Source organism: Nicotiana tabacum, chromosome 16 (genome assembly GCF_000715075.1).
Source record: "Nicotiana tabacum cultivar K326 chromosome 16, ASM71507v2, whole genome shotgun sequence".
Lineage (NCBI taxonomy): Eukaryota > Viridiplantae > Streptophyta > Magnoliopsida > Solanales > Solanaceae > Nicotiana > Nicotiana tabacum.
In genome coordinates, this window is record NC_134095.1 from 103,451,262 (window position 1) to 103,464,356 (window position 13,095).

At 37.1% G+C, this 13,095-nt stretch overlaps 1 protein-coding gene across 1 annotated transcript; it reads right to left on the reverse strand.

Annotated features, from left to right (window-relative positions):
* Positions 1–10,113: 10,113 nt before the first annotated feature.
* Positions 10,114–12,691, reverse strand: LOC107806731 (inorganic phosphate transporter 2-1, chloroplastic-like). Its single transcript, XM_016630955.2, has 3 exons — positions 11,889–12,691; positions 11,162–11,353; positions 10,114–11,084 (listed from the first exon to the last, which is right to left on the reverse strand). The coding sequence occupies exons 1-3, from the start codon at positions 12,582–12,584 to the stop codon at positions 10,305–10,307; spliced, it is 1,668 nt and encodes a 555-aa protein (XP_016486441.1). The 5' UTR covers positions 12,585–12,691; the 3' UTR covers positions 10,114–10,304.
* Positions 12,692–13,095: the final 404 nt, after the last annotated feature.

Sequence of the window (13,095 nt, forward strand, 5' to 3'; positions counted from 1 at the left end):
AAATTTCCTCGATTTGGGATCCAAGATAAACCGGTGACTTGGGACACCAAAAGCTAAACCTTTCCCAAGTGGCGACTCTGAATTAAATAAATAATCCCATTTCGAATATTGTCACTTAAATTGGAAAAACTCCACCCGCGCATTTAACCCTTCGGGGTGGGGCGCGCAAAAAGGAGGTGTGACAGTAGCAACTTGAACGTTGTACTCATATTTCAAGCTTTCCACTTGTTTCTTTAACCTGCTTATTTCGGCGCAATAGCCTCTTTCCTTTGCTAACCAATCCCACTGCCTTTGCGATGATTCGGTGAAATTCCGGATGTGGGGTCTCTTAGCCGGCCTTTCATGCTCAAGTTCCCTTCTATACCATGCAAGTTAACCTGGCGCCGTCTCTCCTTTGGCTCGATCCCGCACGCAAGTATCTGATTTCAAATATTGACATTCGCTCCAGATTTGGCGAATCTTTGCTTCTGGGAATTGTCCGTTGGGACTTATCTCAACTGCTTGAGTGCTAAGATCTTCCTCCTGAGGTACTGTCTGGCATCTTCCGAACTGTCTCAAAACTCGGCAGGGTGCGTAAGGTTGAATGCTCCTAAGCCCCATCAGTAAGAAATGAGTTTTAGCTGCCGACATATATAGGATCTCATCAACAGGCAACCATCCTAGCGTCCATTGTATCTGGCCGGCAGTAAGAGCTTGAAAGAACGAGGTCCATGCCAGGACTCCTTTGGGCAAACTGATCTCTTTGGTTCTCGTGTAAAATTCTTCTATGCAAGTCTTTTCCGGGGAACCATGGCTCGAAATCTCGGAATGATGGCAGAGGTGCTCGGTCATCCATATTTGTAGGAGCAAGTTACAACCTTCGAAGAAATTTCCCCCAGCTTTACAAGCTGTAAGAGCTCGAAAGATGTCAGACACCACCATAGGTGCGAGAGTACTGTCATTTTGTGTGAGTAAAGTGCTGACGACCCCGGATATCTTCAAATCAATGTTTCCGTCTTTCCTTGGAAATACCAGAAGGCCCAGGAACATCATCATGAAAGCTACCCGTCTGTGTTTGTCCCACTTCTGACGAACACCTTTGCTGCACAGTTTGTTGATTGGATTATTGAATCCCCTCTCATGACCGTACCTATCATATATGAAGCATGGAGTGCAAAATCCGGCTGCCAGATCTGGGTTGTGGACCGTTCTGGGTATCTTCAATGAATCTAGGAATCGATGTACCGTGACAACTCTTGGGGCGACCAAGTATTTTTGCCTCAACGGAAGTTCCGCATTCCCAATGTACCCGGCCATTTCTTCCAAAGTTGGGGTGAGTTCAAAATCAGAGAAGTGGAAAACATTGTGCGCCGGGTCCCAGTAGGTAACCAAAGCTCTTATGATATCTCCCCGAGGATGGATTTCCAACAAACCCACAAGACCTTTCAGATATTTCTTGACCTCATTTTGTCCTTCAACACCTAGATCATTCCACCATAGCCGTAACTTGACAGAGATTTTGGTCATTATTGAAAAATGTTCATTTTGCATCGTGCTCATCCTGCACATTTATTAAGGTGATTTTAAAAAAAATAACTTGACTCCAAAATATTTTACAAAGGGGATCAAGTTTTGAACACGGCCTTTAAACACTGGACAAAAAATGCTAAACAAGACCCAAAGGTGGCTGTTCATGCAAAGTCAGCCTTCCGGCGTCCCTTTTCGGGAACATTCGGCCATTTATGACAAAACAACATCACCTGACTTATTTACGACTCTTTTAAAAATTGACACAACTTCTTTTTTTTATTTATTTATTGATTTTGGCTGTTTTAGCAAAATGGGGTTGAACCCGACGAGAGTTGCCTACGTATCTCACATCCGGTGAGAATCAAACCGGCGTAGTTCGGGCTATCGTGAATAGAGAAAATCAAATAAACCTAGAAAACAAGAATGTATATTTTTATACTATTTTTGAAAAGAGATAAAGACTAAAGAAAATATTTATTATTATTTTTTTTAGGAAATATTTGGACTATTAGTCTGAATTTATAAAAGGGGTACTACAAAAGAAACAACATTTTTTTTGAATTATGAATTTTCTGTTTTTTTTTACTTTTAAATCAATACCTTCTTTTTTTTTTATTTTGAAAATGATAAAAAGAAAATTTTTATATTTTTTTTTAAAATCAAACTAGAAGACAATCTCTCTTTTTTTTTTTATATATATTTTAGAAGAAATTCCGACGAGGTTTCGACACTACTCGGACATTGGTTTTTCCAAAAGAAGTAATTATCTCCCTACGCTGCTATTTTTCCTTTTTAATTTTTTTAAAAACCTGTCAACATGCGGAACTGAAGCAAATAAATGCGCAAAACAAATAGGATGCAGCAGGATGGTCTTTTCATTTCTAGTTGCCTGTCCTAGACGGACCCAACCCCTGTGTTGAGTCCCCTAAGTCAAATGCAACATGATGCAAATAAGCGTTCCTACTAGGGATCCGGCATGAAGTCAAGTTATTCTAGGTTCGTAACCTGGGTATTTGTTCTAGACTGTGTACCCGAGCGGACAACTCGAGTCGAGGAGGGGGCTACGTACCGGGGACCCGCGAGATCGTCCGGCTTTGTAACTTGTCCGACCTCTTTCTTATTTCAGGTATTGACACTAACAGAATAGGGAGTCTCGACCAGCGAGCTTCTCCCCGGAGGTAAGAAGAGAAGGGTTTCGGCACAGTTTATATACAGTTCAGATAATATCAAAGCGGTAAAAGACAACATTTAGCACGTTATGCAAAACATGTAATAAATATCAGATAATAAAGCCAAATATAACAATTATTCTAAGCTCGAATACTTGAACCCTGAACTAGTGGTTCTGAGTTAATATTCCCCAGCGGAGTCGCCAGAGCTGTCACACCTCCTTTTTGCGCGCCCTCCCCGAAGGGTTAAGTGCGCGAGGGGAGTTTTTCCAATTTAAGTGACAATATTCGAAATGGGATTATTTATTTAATTCAGAGTCGCCACTTGGGAAAGGTTTGGCTTTTGGTGTCCCAAGTCACCGGTTTATCTTGAATCCCAAATCGAGGAAATTTTTGACTTTTCCAAATGAAGTCTGCGTACCAAAAATTCTAAGTAAGGAATTATGTTGACCCGAGGGAAGGTGTTAGGCACCCTCGAATCCCGTGGTTCTAGCACGGTCGCTTAAATTGTTATAATGGCTAAATATCTGATTTAAATATATGTTATGACTCACGTGCTTTTATTAAGTTTAAACCGCTTTTATTATTATCATTTATTTTTATAGAATTGCAACGTCGGGAAAATGCATCTCGAACCACGTCACAATCAATGCACCCGTGGTTGTTAACACATTTCGACTCCGTTGAGATTTGGATTTGGGTCACATCAATGTACACCCGAATTTAAGAATATAATTTAATTAAACTGTGCCTAAAAAGTCTAAACGCGTTATTATTTTTGAGGAAGGCCATGAAATTCACTAAACGGCCTGTCCTGAATTCTAAATATTTATTATGGTTAATTATTGAGGGCCCCGCAATTTACATTTTTATTTGGCGTGGCTCGTCTCATTATTTTAGAAGGAACATCCTAAAACGACTACATTTCTAATGTGTTTGTCTCTAAAAATAGAAGAAAAGATGCATGCTAATTCAATTATATGCTTTGGCCAAATCCAGATTTTGGTTAATCGTCTGATTAATTATTTACAGAGTGAAGAAACGTTGTACCTCATGAAACATGCTTTTAATTTGATAGAAGAATTATATACAAGATTGATGAAATGCTACGACTACTACAAGAGCTCCTTAACTTTAACTTATTTAGACAGGATTAATTAAAACCACTTATTAGAAGATGCGACTAATGATGTTTGAAACTCATCCTATAAACTGCCTAATGAAGCTGAAACTCGAGAATCTGAAACTGTATTGTATATTTTTTTTGCGAAATTGAAACGGACCGTTCACCCTACATATTCAAAACATGCTGAAGAACGAGTTTGAATTAACAATCACACTAATGGTTGCATATGCCATGAATTATAGTTACATCTTGTATACCATTAAACGAATTACATATCGTGATTTAGATCGGCATAAGCTTCGATTAAATACACACTTGCTAATATATTCTCTATTGAACTACAAACTAAAATTTACATAACTTAACAACATTTATAAAGGGTTGTAAATAGAACAAACAGATGATTATAATTCCTTCAAACTTTTCGATTCATGCTTTTCGTTGTTACAATCAGTTACACAAATATGGAGGCTTGAAAGGTGTACCTGGAAATGCTTATAACGAAGAAGCAGGGAAGTCAGTTAGACATATGGTAGCATACACCAAACAGCAGCAGTAACAGCAGATAGTAACAGAACAAATCCCAGTGCAAGATGCAACTATAGCCAATGGGAAGAGGCAGCAAAATGACAGCAATAAGCAGGGGAGTGGACTCAGAATTCAGACAATCCAATTCCAAGAGAAAGCAAGCCAATACGAACCAAATAACAAAACCTAGCTGATACTTGAGAGGAAATCAGCACTTATTTGAACAGGTTGAACCAACTAAGAATCGAACAAACAACAGGAAGAAAACAGTTTCTGATTTTTGTGATATCCCTCTCCCTATCTCATTTCTTTTCAAAATTCAATGTCAATTTTCAGTCTTGAAATCTATTTGAGCTATCAAAAAGAATTCTTTCTCAGTGTTCTCTCTTTTTCCAGAACTCAGCTCTCAATATTCAATCTCAGTTTTTTATGTGTATCTCTCTCTTTCTGTATGCGTGTAACTCTTTCTTAGAACTTCAGCTCTCCCTCTTCTTAGTTCTCTCTGTTCTCTTATGTCTGTCTGTCTCTCCCTATCTACTTCTCTCTTCCCCCCTTTTATAAGCCTAAAACTTAGCCCTTTAACAGCCTGTTCATCAATCACAAAACACCCTCCCATGTGCTCCCTTATTTTCAGATTCCACTTACTATTTAAATAAGAACAAACTCCCATGATATTCCCTGGCAGACTTACCTTTTAAGTGAGGTTTAATATTTCTAAACTAAAGCAGGATATGGGCAGCAGGGTATAATCTGACAGCATATGCTGTCAAACTATTTTAAATGTAACAAAGGCCTTTATGCCCATGTTGTGCACAAGTGCACATGCCCTCCAATTCTGACTGCAACTAAACAAAACCAATCCTTTTATATTTCTGATTCAGATTAACAACTATAAGTAGCTAAATTCAATTCCTAACTGATTCAGACAATGCTTAACAGAAGCAGATCGATTTGTTTATTGTTCAAACATCTGAAACTAATTGACGACACATGTCGACTCGACTATATTAGTTATAACACATACAATCGAAACCAAAATCAGACATTTAACAGTATAGGACACATGATTCGAATTGTATTGACTAAGCAGAATTGTACCCGAGGAATCAGTTAATCAGTTCAAATTTGAAATTCAACTAATTGCACAACAAATACATACATACACATTATCAGAACAAGTAGAAGAAGAAACTCAATCAAACAACAAAGGTTCAGGCAAGGTGGACAGGACACAGTTGATAAAACTCAAAACACAGATTTCACAAAACATGAACAGCCTTTAGAACAATCACATGGACTAAAACAAATAAAAAAAAAGAAAGCAAAACTCACCTTAAAACCCGAAAAATCAAAAGACCCTAGCTTGGACTCGAACAGACCTTTCTTAAGGCTGAACGGACTTTAATCGAAGTGTTTCTCAGATGAGAAACACTTCGATTAAGGTCCATTAGACCTTAATCTCTTCGGCTTGAACAAGATACGGACCAGTGACGAGGAACCCTAAGGTTCCAAAAATCAGATCTGGGATTCATGCTTCCCTGGTCAGATTCGGACCAAACCAAGCATGGTTTGGTCACGAGAGGGGTCTGGGGACTATCTGGTGTGAAGCTGGGGTGCATCGGTGTGGGTCGAGTTTTTTGCTCGAATCTTCTTTTGAAGATTCGAGAACCTCAGGGATGATTCGAACTGAATGGCCAACAGATCCATGTTCAGGGTGTCAAGGTGGTTTTAGGGTGTTAAGGTGAAGGTCATCGGCGTTCATGCCGCCGGGATTAACGGCGAGGGATAAGGGGGCGGCTAGGGTTTCGTGGGGAAAGAGATGAAGACGAAAGCCGGGGTATTGGATAGGGGGGCAGGGTATGGTTGGAAGGTTATATATGGGATGGGTGGGTTGATCTCAGCCGTTGGATGAGGCGAGATGGAAGGCCCGGATCTTTCATATGATGGGGAAACGGTGTCGTTTCCCATGCCAGGGTTTGGGTTGGTTTGGGTAAGGTGGGTCGGGTCTGTTGATGGGTTCGGGGTGAGAGATCTTGGCCGTTGATCTTTCAGAGATCAACGGCTCAGATCAGCCTGGATTAAAACGGCGTCGTTTGGACATTCTTGAAGTAGGCTGGTCACGGACCGGGCAAGCATGGGTTTTGGGCTTAGTTTGTTTGGGCCAATTTGTTTAAAATTGGCCCAAGTCCGAAAAAGATTTTTTTATTATTATTATTTTATTTTCTTCTTTATTTTAAAAACAAAACCTAAGTAAATCAAATTAAAATTAAATAAACACTTAATACAATTATTTGCACACACATTAAAATATTTTAAAACAGGTAAAATCAAACAAAATAAAATCACGGACAAAGATGCCTATTTATGATTTTCTATTTAACAACCGGATTACGGTTCAAATTATGCATGACACATACATTTTTTTTGTATTTTGTTTTAATAAAATAAAATGGGCAAAAATCATAAATAATTAACAAAGCGCCATGTAAAAATCCAAAAATTGTACAGCAGGACCAATTGTTATTATTTTTTATTTCTTTTGGAGCAATTGTCGCGCGAAACAAAAATCACGTGCTCACAGCGCCACAATACCTGGCGCTATATATACAACATTAATGTATAGCGCCGGGTATAGTGGCGTTATGCATAGATTTTTTATACCCCTCCGTCTTCTTCTCCAATTCATCCATCCACCATTATTTTAAAACCCTTCCCCTCTTCTTGGTCCCCCACCGTTTCTGTCATTTTCTTTTAAACAAAAAAAAATTTGGGTCCCTCCGACACATAAAACTCGAAGAAAAAGGGTCCCACATTCAAGTAGAGTTTCGTGCTATTGTTGATTCACAATTCCGGAGTTAAAATTTCAATCTTTTTGCTTTGCCAAAATTCTAAATCGAGGTATTTCGATTTATTTTAAGTTGAAACATTTATAATAATGTATATTATTTGATTTGTATGTTTTCTATTTCGGTTTGTGTTTTTTTTTTCGAAACTAGCATGTTAAATTTATCCGAATTTAATATTAGTATTTTCTAAAAAAATATAAATTAGTAAAATAAATTTGTCTGTTAATATCCTGATTTATATATATGTTTTTCATTCTGTTTTGTATTTTATTTGCAATTAAATTTATTTGTTGTTTATGATTAGTTTAGATTATTTTTTAGCGTAGTAAAATTCAGACCTTTTTAGCGTAGTAAAACGTAGACCCTTATAAAGTAGTAAAATTTAGAGGTGGTCGTGACAAGTTTTAAAGTTGCCAGGTTTCTGTGGTGGTGACCAGATCTATGATGGGGAAAGAGGTGGTGATGCCCCGGTCTGAGAAGAGGAAGAAGAAGAAGAAGAAGAAGAAGAAGAAGAAGAAGAAGAAGAAGAAGAAGAAGAAGAAGAAGAAGAAGAAGAAGAAGGTGCTGTGACAACGGTGGTCACGGCGGTGCCGGAATTGGTAAAAGGTGGCAGCAAATTTGTCACCGGATAATTATATTTGCGGCAGTATCTTCGCATTTCGCAGCAACACGTGCTTTATTTAAGTAAGATAAATTTTATGTGCCAACTCAGCGAGTTGTGTCTCACAGGTATATTTGGGCTTGAGTTCAGGTGTTTAATTGTGACAAGATTTAATATAAGTATCTAAGTGAAAAAAGTGGACAAGTTTAAGGGTCCGCGCATGTATTCAGCCTTTAAGTTTTCTTTTTGTTACAAATAAAAATTAAAAGAGATATATACATAGAATGTCTGATACGAAAAAATAAAATGGTATTAATGAGAGGAATTGAAAGGTCCACGATTATTTGGAAAAATGTAACTTTTGATCTTCCTCTTCATCTTTTTCTTTTATCTTTTCCTTTAAATCTTTCATTTTAAGTTTTTCCAATCTATCCTAATAATATTTTTTGGTCTTTATTAGAGTGTATATTTGCATCATAAAAAAGCATTTTGCTAGAGAAATAAAGTAAAAACGAATTGCAAGAAGTGGTGCTAATGCATTGCATCTTCGTCAAATGTTGAAATTTATCACTTTTACTCTCTCCGTTCACTTTTAGTTGTCAAGTATATTAAAAATAAATTTTTATTTTTATTTGTCATTTTTCGCATAGCATATCAAGAGAAAATAGTTTATTTTTTGTGTTTTGCCCTTAACATTAATTACTCATTTCAAATCATTTTTTAAATCCACGGGCTCGCACCTCGGATCTCGACAATTCCGGATAATAATGCTTTGATAATCAATGAAAACAAAAAAGTCAACCCAAAAGGTCAACCACGGGCTCGCACCTCGGATCCGGACAAAATTCAAAAAATCGGAACCCGCATTCAAATACGAATCCAACCATACCAAAATCATCCAATTCCGACCTCAAATCGGCCTTCAAATCATCAATTTATATTTCAGAAAAGTTTTACAAAAATATCAATTTGTCCAATTCAAATCATCAAAAATGAAAAAACAATGATGGAACCATGAAACGTTACTATGATCCCATCATCTATTATTTTTGGTGTTTTCCTCTGTCATTGCACCTATTAAAAGGCAAGATTTAATATTAGATATTGAATTTTGATTTGTTTGAATCAATTACGCTGCAACAAGTGCATGGACATAGTGGTCCAGTAGGGAGCACAACAAGTTTTTATACTTTACTACTCTGTATTAACAACCTGGAAAAGAAAAAAAAAGATGAGGAAATTTAATCACATTTGTGTGGATGTAAACAAATTATAGGCATAATACAGAGAAGTCTTTGATTCCTGATAGACAAATGTGTTTTGCCTTTCAGATTCTAATTTCCTTTTAATATTCTACTAGGGTATGTCAGCTTTGCGCGTGTACATTGTCTGAAAAAAATTTTAATTAAAAAATAAATGTTGATACTTCATAATAATGAGCTTATAATAGGCATTTTTTTATGAGATAGGAAGGGAATATGTATATCTATTTGTTCAAAATTGGAAGACAATTAACTTTGATTGTTAAGTAAAAAGTTGGAGAGAGAAAAAATGATTTTATCACCAAAAAAACATGATCTCTAATGTTGCCAATATTATACCTCAAATGACACATAAAATTTGATTGTACGACATTCTTAACAACTTAAATGATTATATGAGGGAAATATATAAATTAGTATTAGAGAAAACTGAGTCAAACAACATTAGATGAAATCCTAAACCCATATACATAATTCATAAATGTTGGATAAGTCTGTCATATTACTTGCTTTTAGTCAAAATTTATTGTTTAGGATGTGAGACCCAAATCAAATTCTCTCGTAATAGTAGTAGTAGGAAATTAGAATAGAACTAAAAAAAAAAAAACACCAAACGAATTAAGGGACAATCATATAATACTTCGGGGGAAAAGGATAATACGAAATTTATAAAAAGAGTGAGGATACACTTTTTGTAATTGAAAAAGTGAATAACAAGGATTACTTCGTTATAGATTACACGATTCTAACATGGAAATAAGTTATGTACTTAAAATATTATTCCATTTTAAATTATTAAATTTTAGAAATACCTACATGATTCAAATAAAGAAAAATTTAATAACCAAAATTTTAATTGATTTTAAAGATCTAAATATTAAAAAAATAATTAAATTATAATTTTGTCCAATATAAAATCTATTCTTAAAGAAAAAAAAAAATGCTTATGAGAGGCTTGGAAGTGAAATAAAATATTGGATCTTCTATGAATGAAACTATAAAATGAGCAGAACTAGCTGAAGCCTGAAGCACTAGTTCATCAAGGGATAAAACAATTTAACTAGGGGACTGATGTACTGCAAAACCGGATTTCTCGTTCTTTTCTCCAGACTGATGGACTACTACTCTCGATCAAGAGAGTCCAATAAGGTTCAAAAATTCAAATCGCTATAGAAGGTATATCTACGTGATTTACAATTAATAAATACATCATAATTTTTTGTTTTTCAATTTTCACTTAGAGTAGGTATGCTAGGAGCTTAGTCAGTATGTATAGGTGACAGCAAAGAAAGCACCAGCTGGAATAGTCACAATCCAGGAAGTCACAATCTCCTTCACTGTTTCTGCTCTTACGCTACTGTTAAGTCCTCTAGCAAAACCGACCCCCATGACTGCACCCACTAGGGTATGGGTGGCTGAGATAGGTAGCCCCAACTTGGATGCGAATAATACTACCGATGCAGCTGCAAATCCTCGGGTTGGCGTTAATTCTGTTATCTTCTTTCCGATAGTTGAAATCACTCTGTATCCCCACATTGCTAGCCCTGCCACAATTCCAAACCCTCCCCATGCTAGAACATCGTTAGGAATAACAATCTCGGCTGCACTGAGCCCGCCTTGTAAAATGGACAATGCTGCAGCCAGAGGGCCTATCGCATTGGAGACATCATTTCCACCATGAGCAAATGACATGAAGCAGGCTGATAAGACTTGCATATAGCCAAAAACACCATATACTATTTTCAACTGGGTTCCTTTAGGACCTGCTATATCTGAAAGAAATCCAATGTTTTTAGTGCCGATGGACTCTGTCTCTGGTTCATTAGAATTGGACTTGGCAAGGAGGTGCCCCAGTTGACCTCGAATGATTTTATGAAATACAAATGCACAAACTAAGCCAGAGGCTAGACACTGGCCAACGGCTAGAGGTAGTGTCTTGCTCAAAGGGAAGGCTGCAAATGAGATTCCAGTCACACCAAGCAAAAAAGCAAGAGGTGCAGCTGCAGCTGCTGCTTGTCCTGGATTCTGAGCACTATAAACAAACTGGAAATCAAGAAAAGAAACCAGAATTAGCACTGGATAAAGGTCCATGTTTGGTATCTACAAGAGAGGGAGCATACCCTGCGGATGCATTTGTAGACAAGAAAGGACGCCATTGCTCCCATCAAGGGTGAGATCAACCACGAGGAAGTTACTTTTGCCAGTGAACTCCAAAAGACTGCACCAGGTCCCCCATAAACAAGACCAAAACCAACCATGGCTCCTACAATACAGTGTGTCGTTGATACTGGCCAACCATAATATGATGCAACCTAAGCAGGACCAACATATAATTTACCAAATAATCAACATCACTTCCAAGTCGCTACTCCCCATTATGGAAGAAGAATTTCTCAAACCATAGTTATTTCTACAAGATGTCTGAATGCATGCTTCAACATACCAATTATGGCACCAAAAACAACATTTTACGTAAAAACTGATGTTTTTCAATTTCAGCTTCTTGACAGTTTTCTATCTAGTCATAAAGGAAGCTTTCAGGAAGGAATAATATGTTGTTTGTTCCAATAGCTAATCAAATTGATGCAGAGTGAAGGTAGTGGCGATCTGTTTGAACGGATACTAATGGAGCAAGAGCTGATAAAATAGACTTGGCTTCTGCAGTCAAGACAATTTTTTGCCAATTAAAGTCCATTAATTCCCTTTATCCTTTCAAATGACTTCTTTTTGTTAGTCTTGAATTTTAATATAAAATTGAATTTAGATGAGTTTTATCGGAACGACAAAATTCATTTGCCAACCCGAACTTGCATGGGATTGAAGAGTAGTTGTAGTGTGTTGATGTACCTGCAACCATGTTCCTGCCGCAGCCCGAGAAGAAAGCAGACCAGCAAAGAGTAACATATCCTTTCCCTTGAAAACATTGGCCACAAGAATCCCCTTCTGCATTGTACTAGTTTCATGTGTTCCCATTAACAGTGCCCCTGAGAACTCTAGAACTGCTGCTGTTAAGACAGCCTGCCGGAGTGTCAGTGCTCCTGAACCAACAGAAGTCCCCATGGCATTGGCAACATCATTGGCTCCAATATTCCACGCCATGTAAAATCCAAACAACAGAGTTGCATATGACAACATCTTATACTTCATGGCCAATCCTTGACCCAAAGATTTCATGAAAATTGGGACAACAAGGGCAGCCAATGCAATGCATATTGAAATTGCAGAAGCTGTATTTGAAGATATATTGAATGCCTGTGCCATTCCATGCATGTAAGCCTCAGAATTTTCATTTTCTTGGACTTCCAACTTCTCACCTTTATCACCCTCTGCTCCAGCAAAAGATGACAAGGAAGCAAAAGGGTGTATGAAACCAGAATTTTTTAGTCTTAAAACCGAGCAAGTATCCTTCTTGAGAAACTGAGTTTCACTAGGAAAGGCACAGATTTGCATCTGTTTGGGAAAGAAAAGATGAGAATTGTGAGCTAAAAAGGCTTCTGGCTTTGTAGTGTTTCTAGTTGAAGACAAACAGTAAGAGGAAGTCATGACTTAAAAGGAAGAAAAACTAGTTAAGGGTGGAGAGAGAAAGTGAAGAAGAATATAACAGAATTATTCTGCTAGATTCTTCGCCATGTCAAGAGGAAGAGAAAGGAGCAACTGGTGGAGGATGAAGAATGGTGACAGAGCACTACTCATATTTTTTCTTCCAAGAAAATATATATTAAAAATATTGGTTCTCCGTTGGAAAACTAATTCAAAGTTGTAGTAGGAAACCTTAGTTATTTAGGATTTAGTTTATTTAATTCATGTCTAAATAGAATTTGCAGTTAGAATAAATATAGGAATATGCTTTCCTGTTTCTAGTTGAAATAGGTTTCATACTATTATAAATAAGGGTATTGATAACTTATTTTATATGTGCGGAGATTTGTGAGAATTGTAGAGAGCTTTCAGAGAGATTAATAATAAAATATTTTCCTTCATATTGGTATTGTCGCGCCCTTTTTCTCGCGAAATCGGTTTTATGATATTTGGAGGGACAACTCGTTCCTTTTGG

Coding starts and splice junctions, on each gene's coding strand:
- LOC107806731 (XM_016630955.2), bottom strand. CDS start 12,584: ATGACTTCCTCTTACTGTTTGTCTTCAACTAGAAACACTACAAAGCCA. Junction 11,354..11,888: donor CGGCAGGAACATGGTTGCAG/GTACATCAACAC, acceptor GGTCCTGCTTAG/GTTGCATCATATTATGGTTG. Junction 11,085..11,161: donor TCTACAAATGCATCCGCAGG/GTATGCTCCCTC, acceptor CTTGATTTCCAG/TTTGTTTATAGTGCTCAGAA.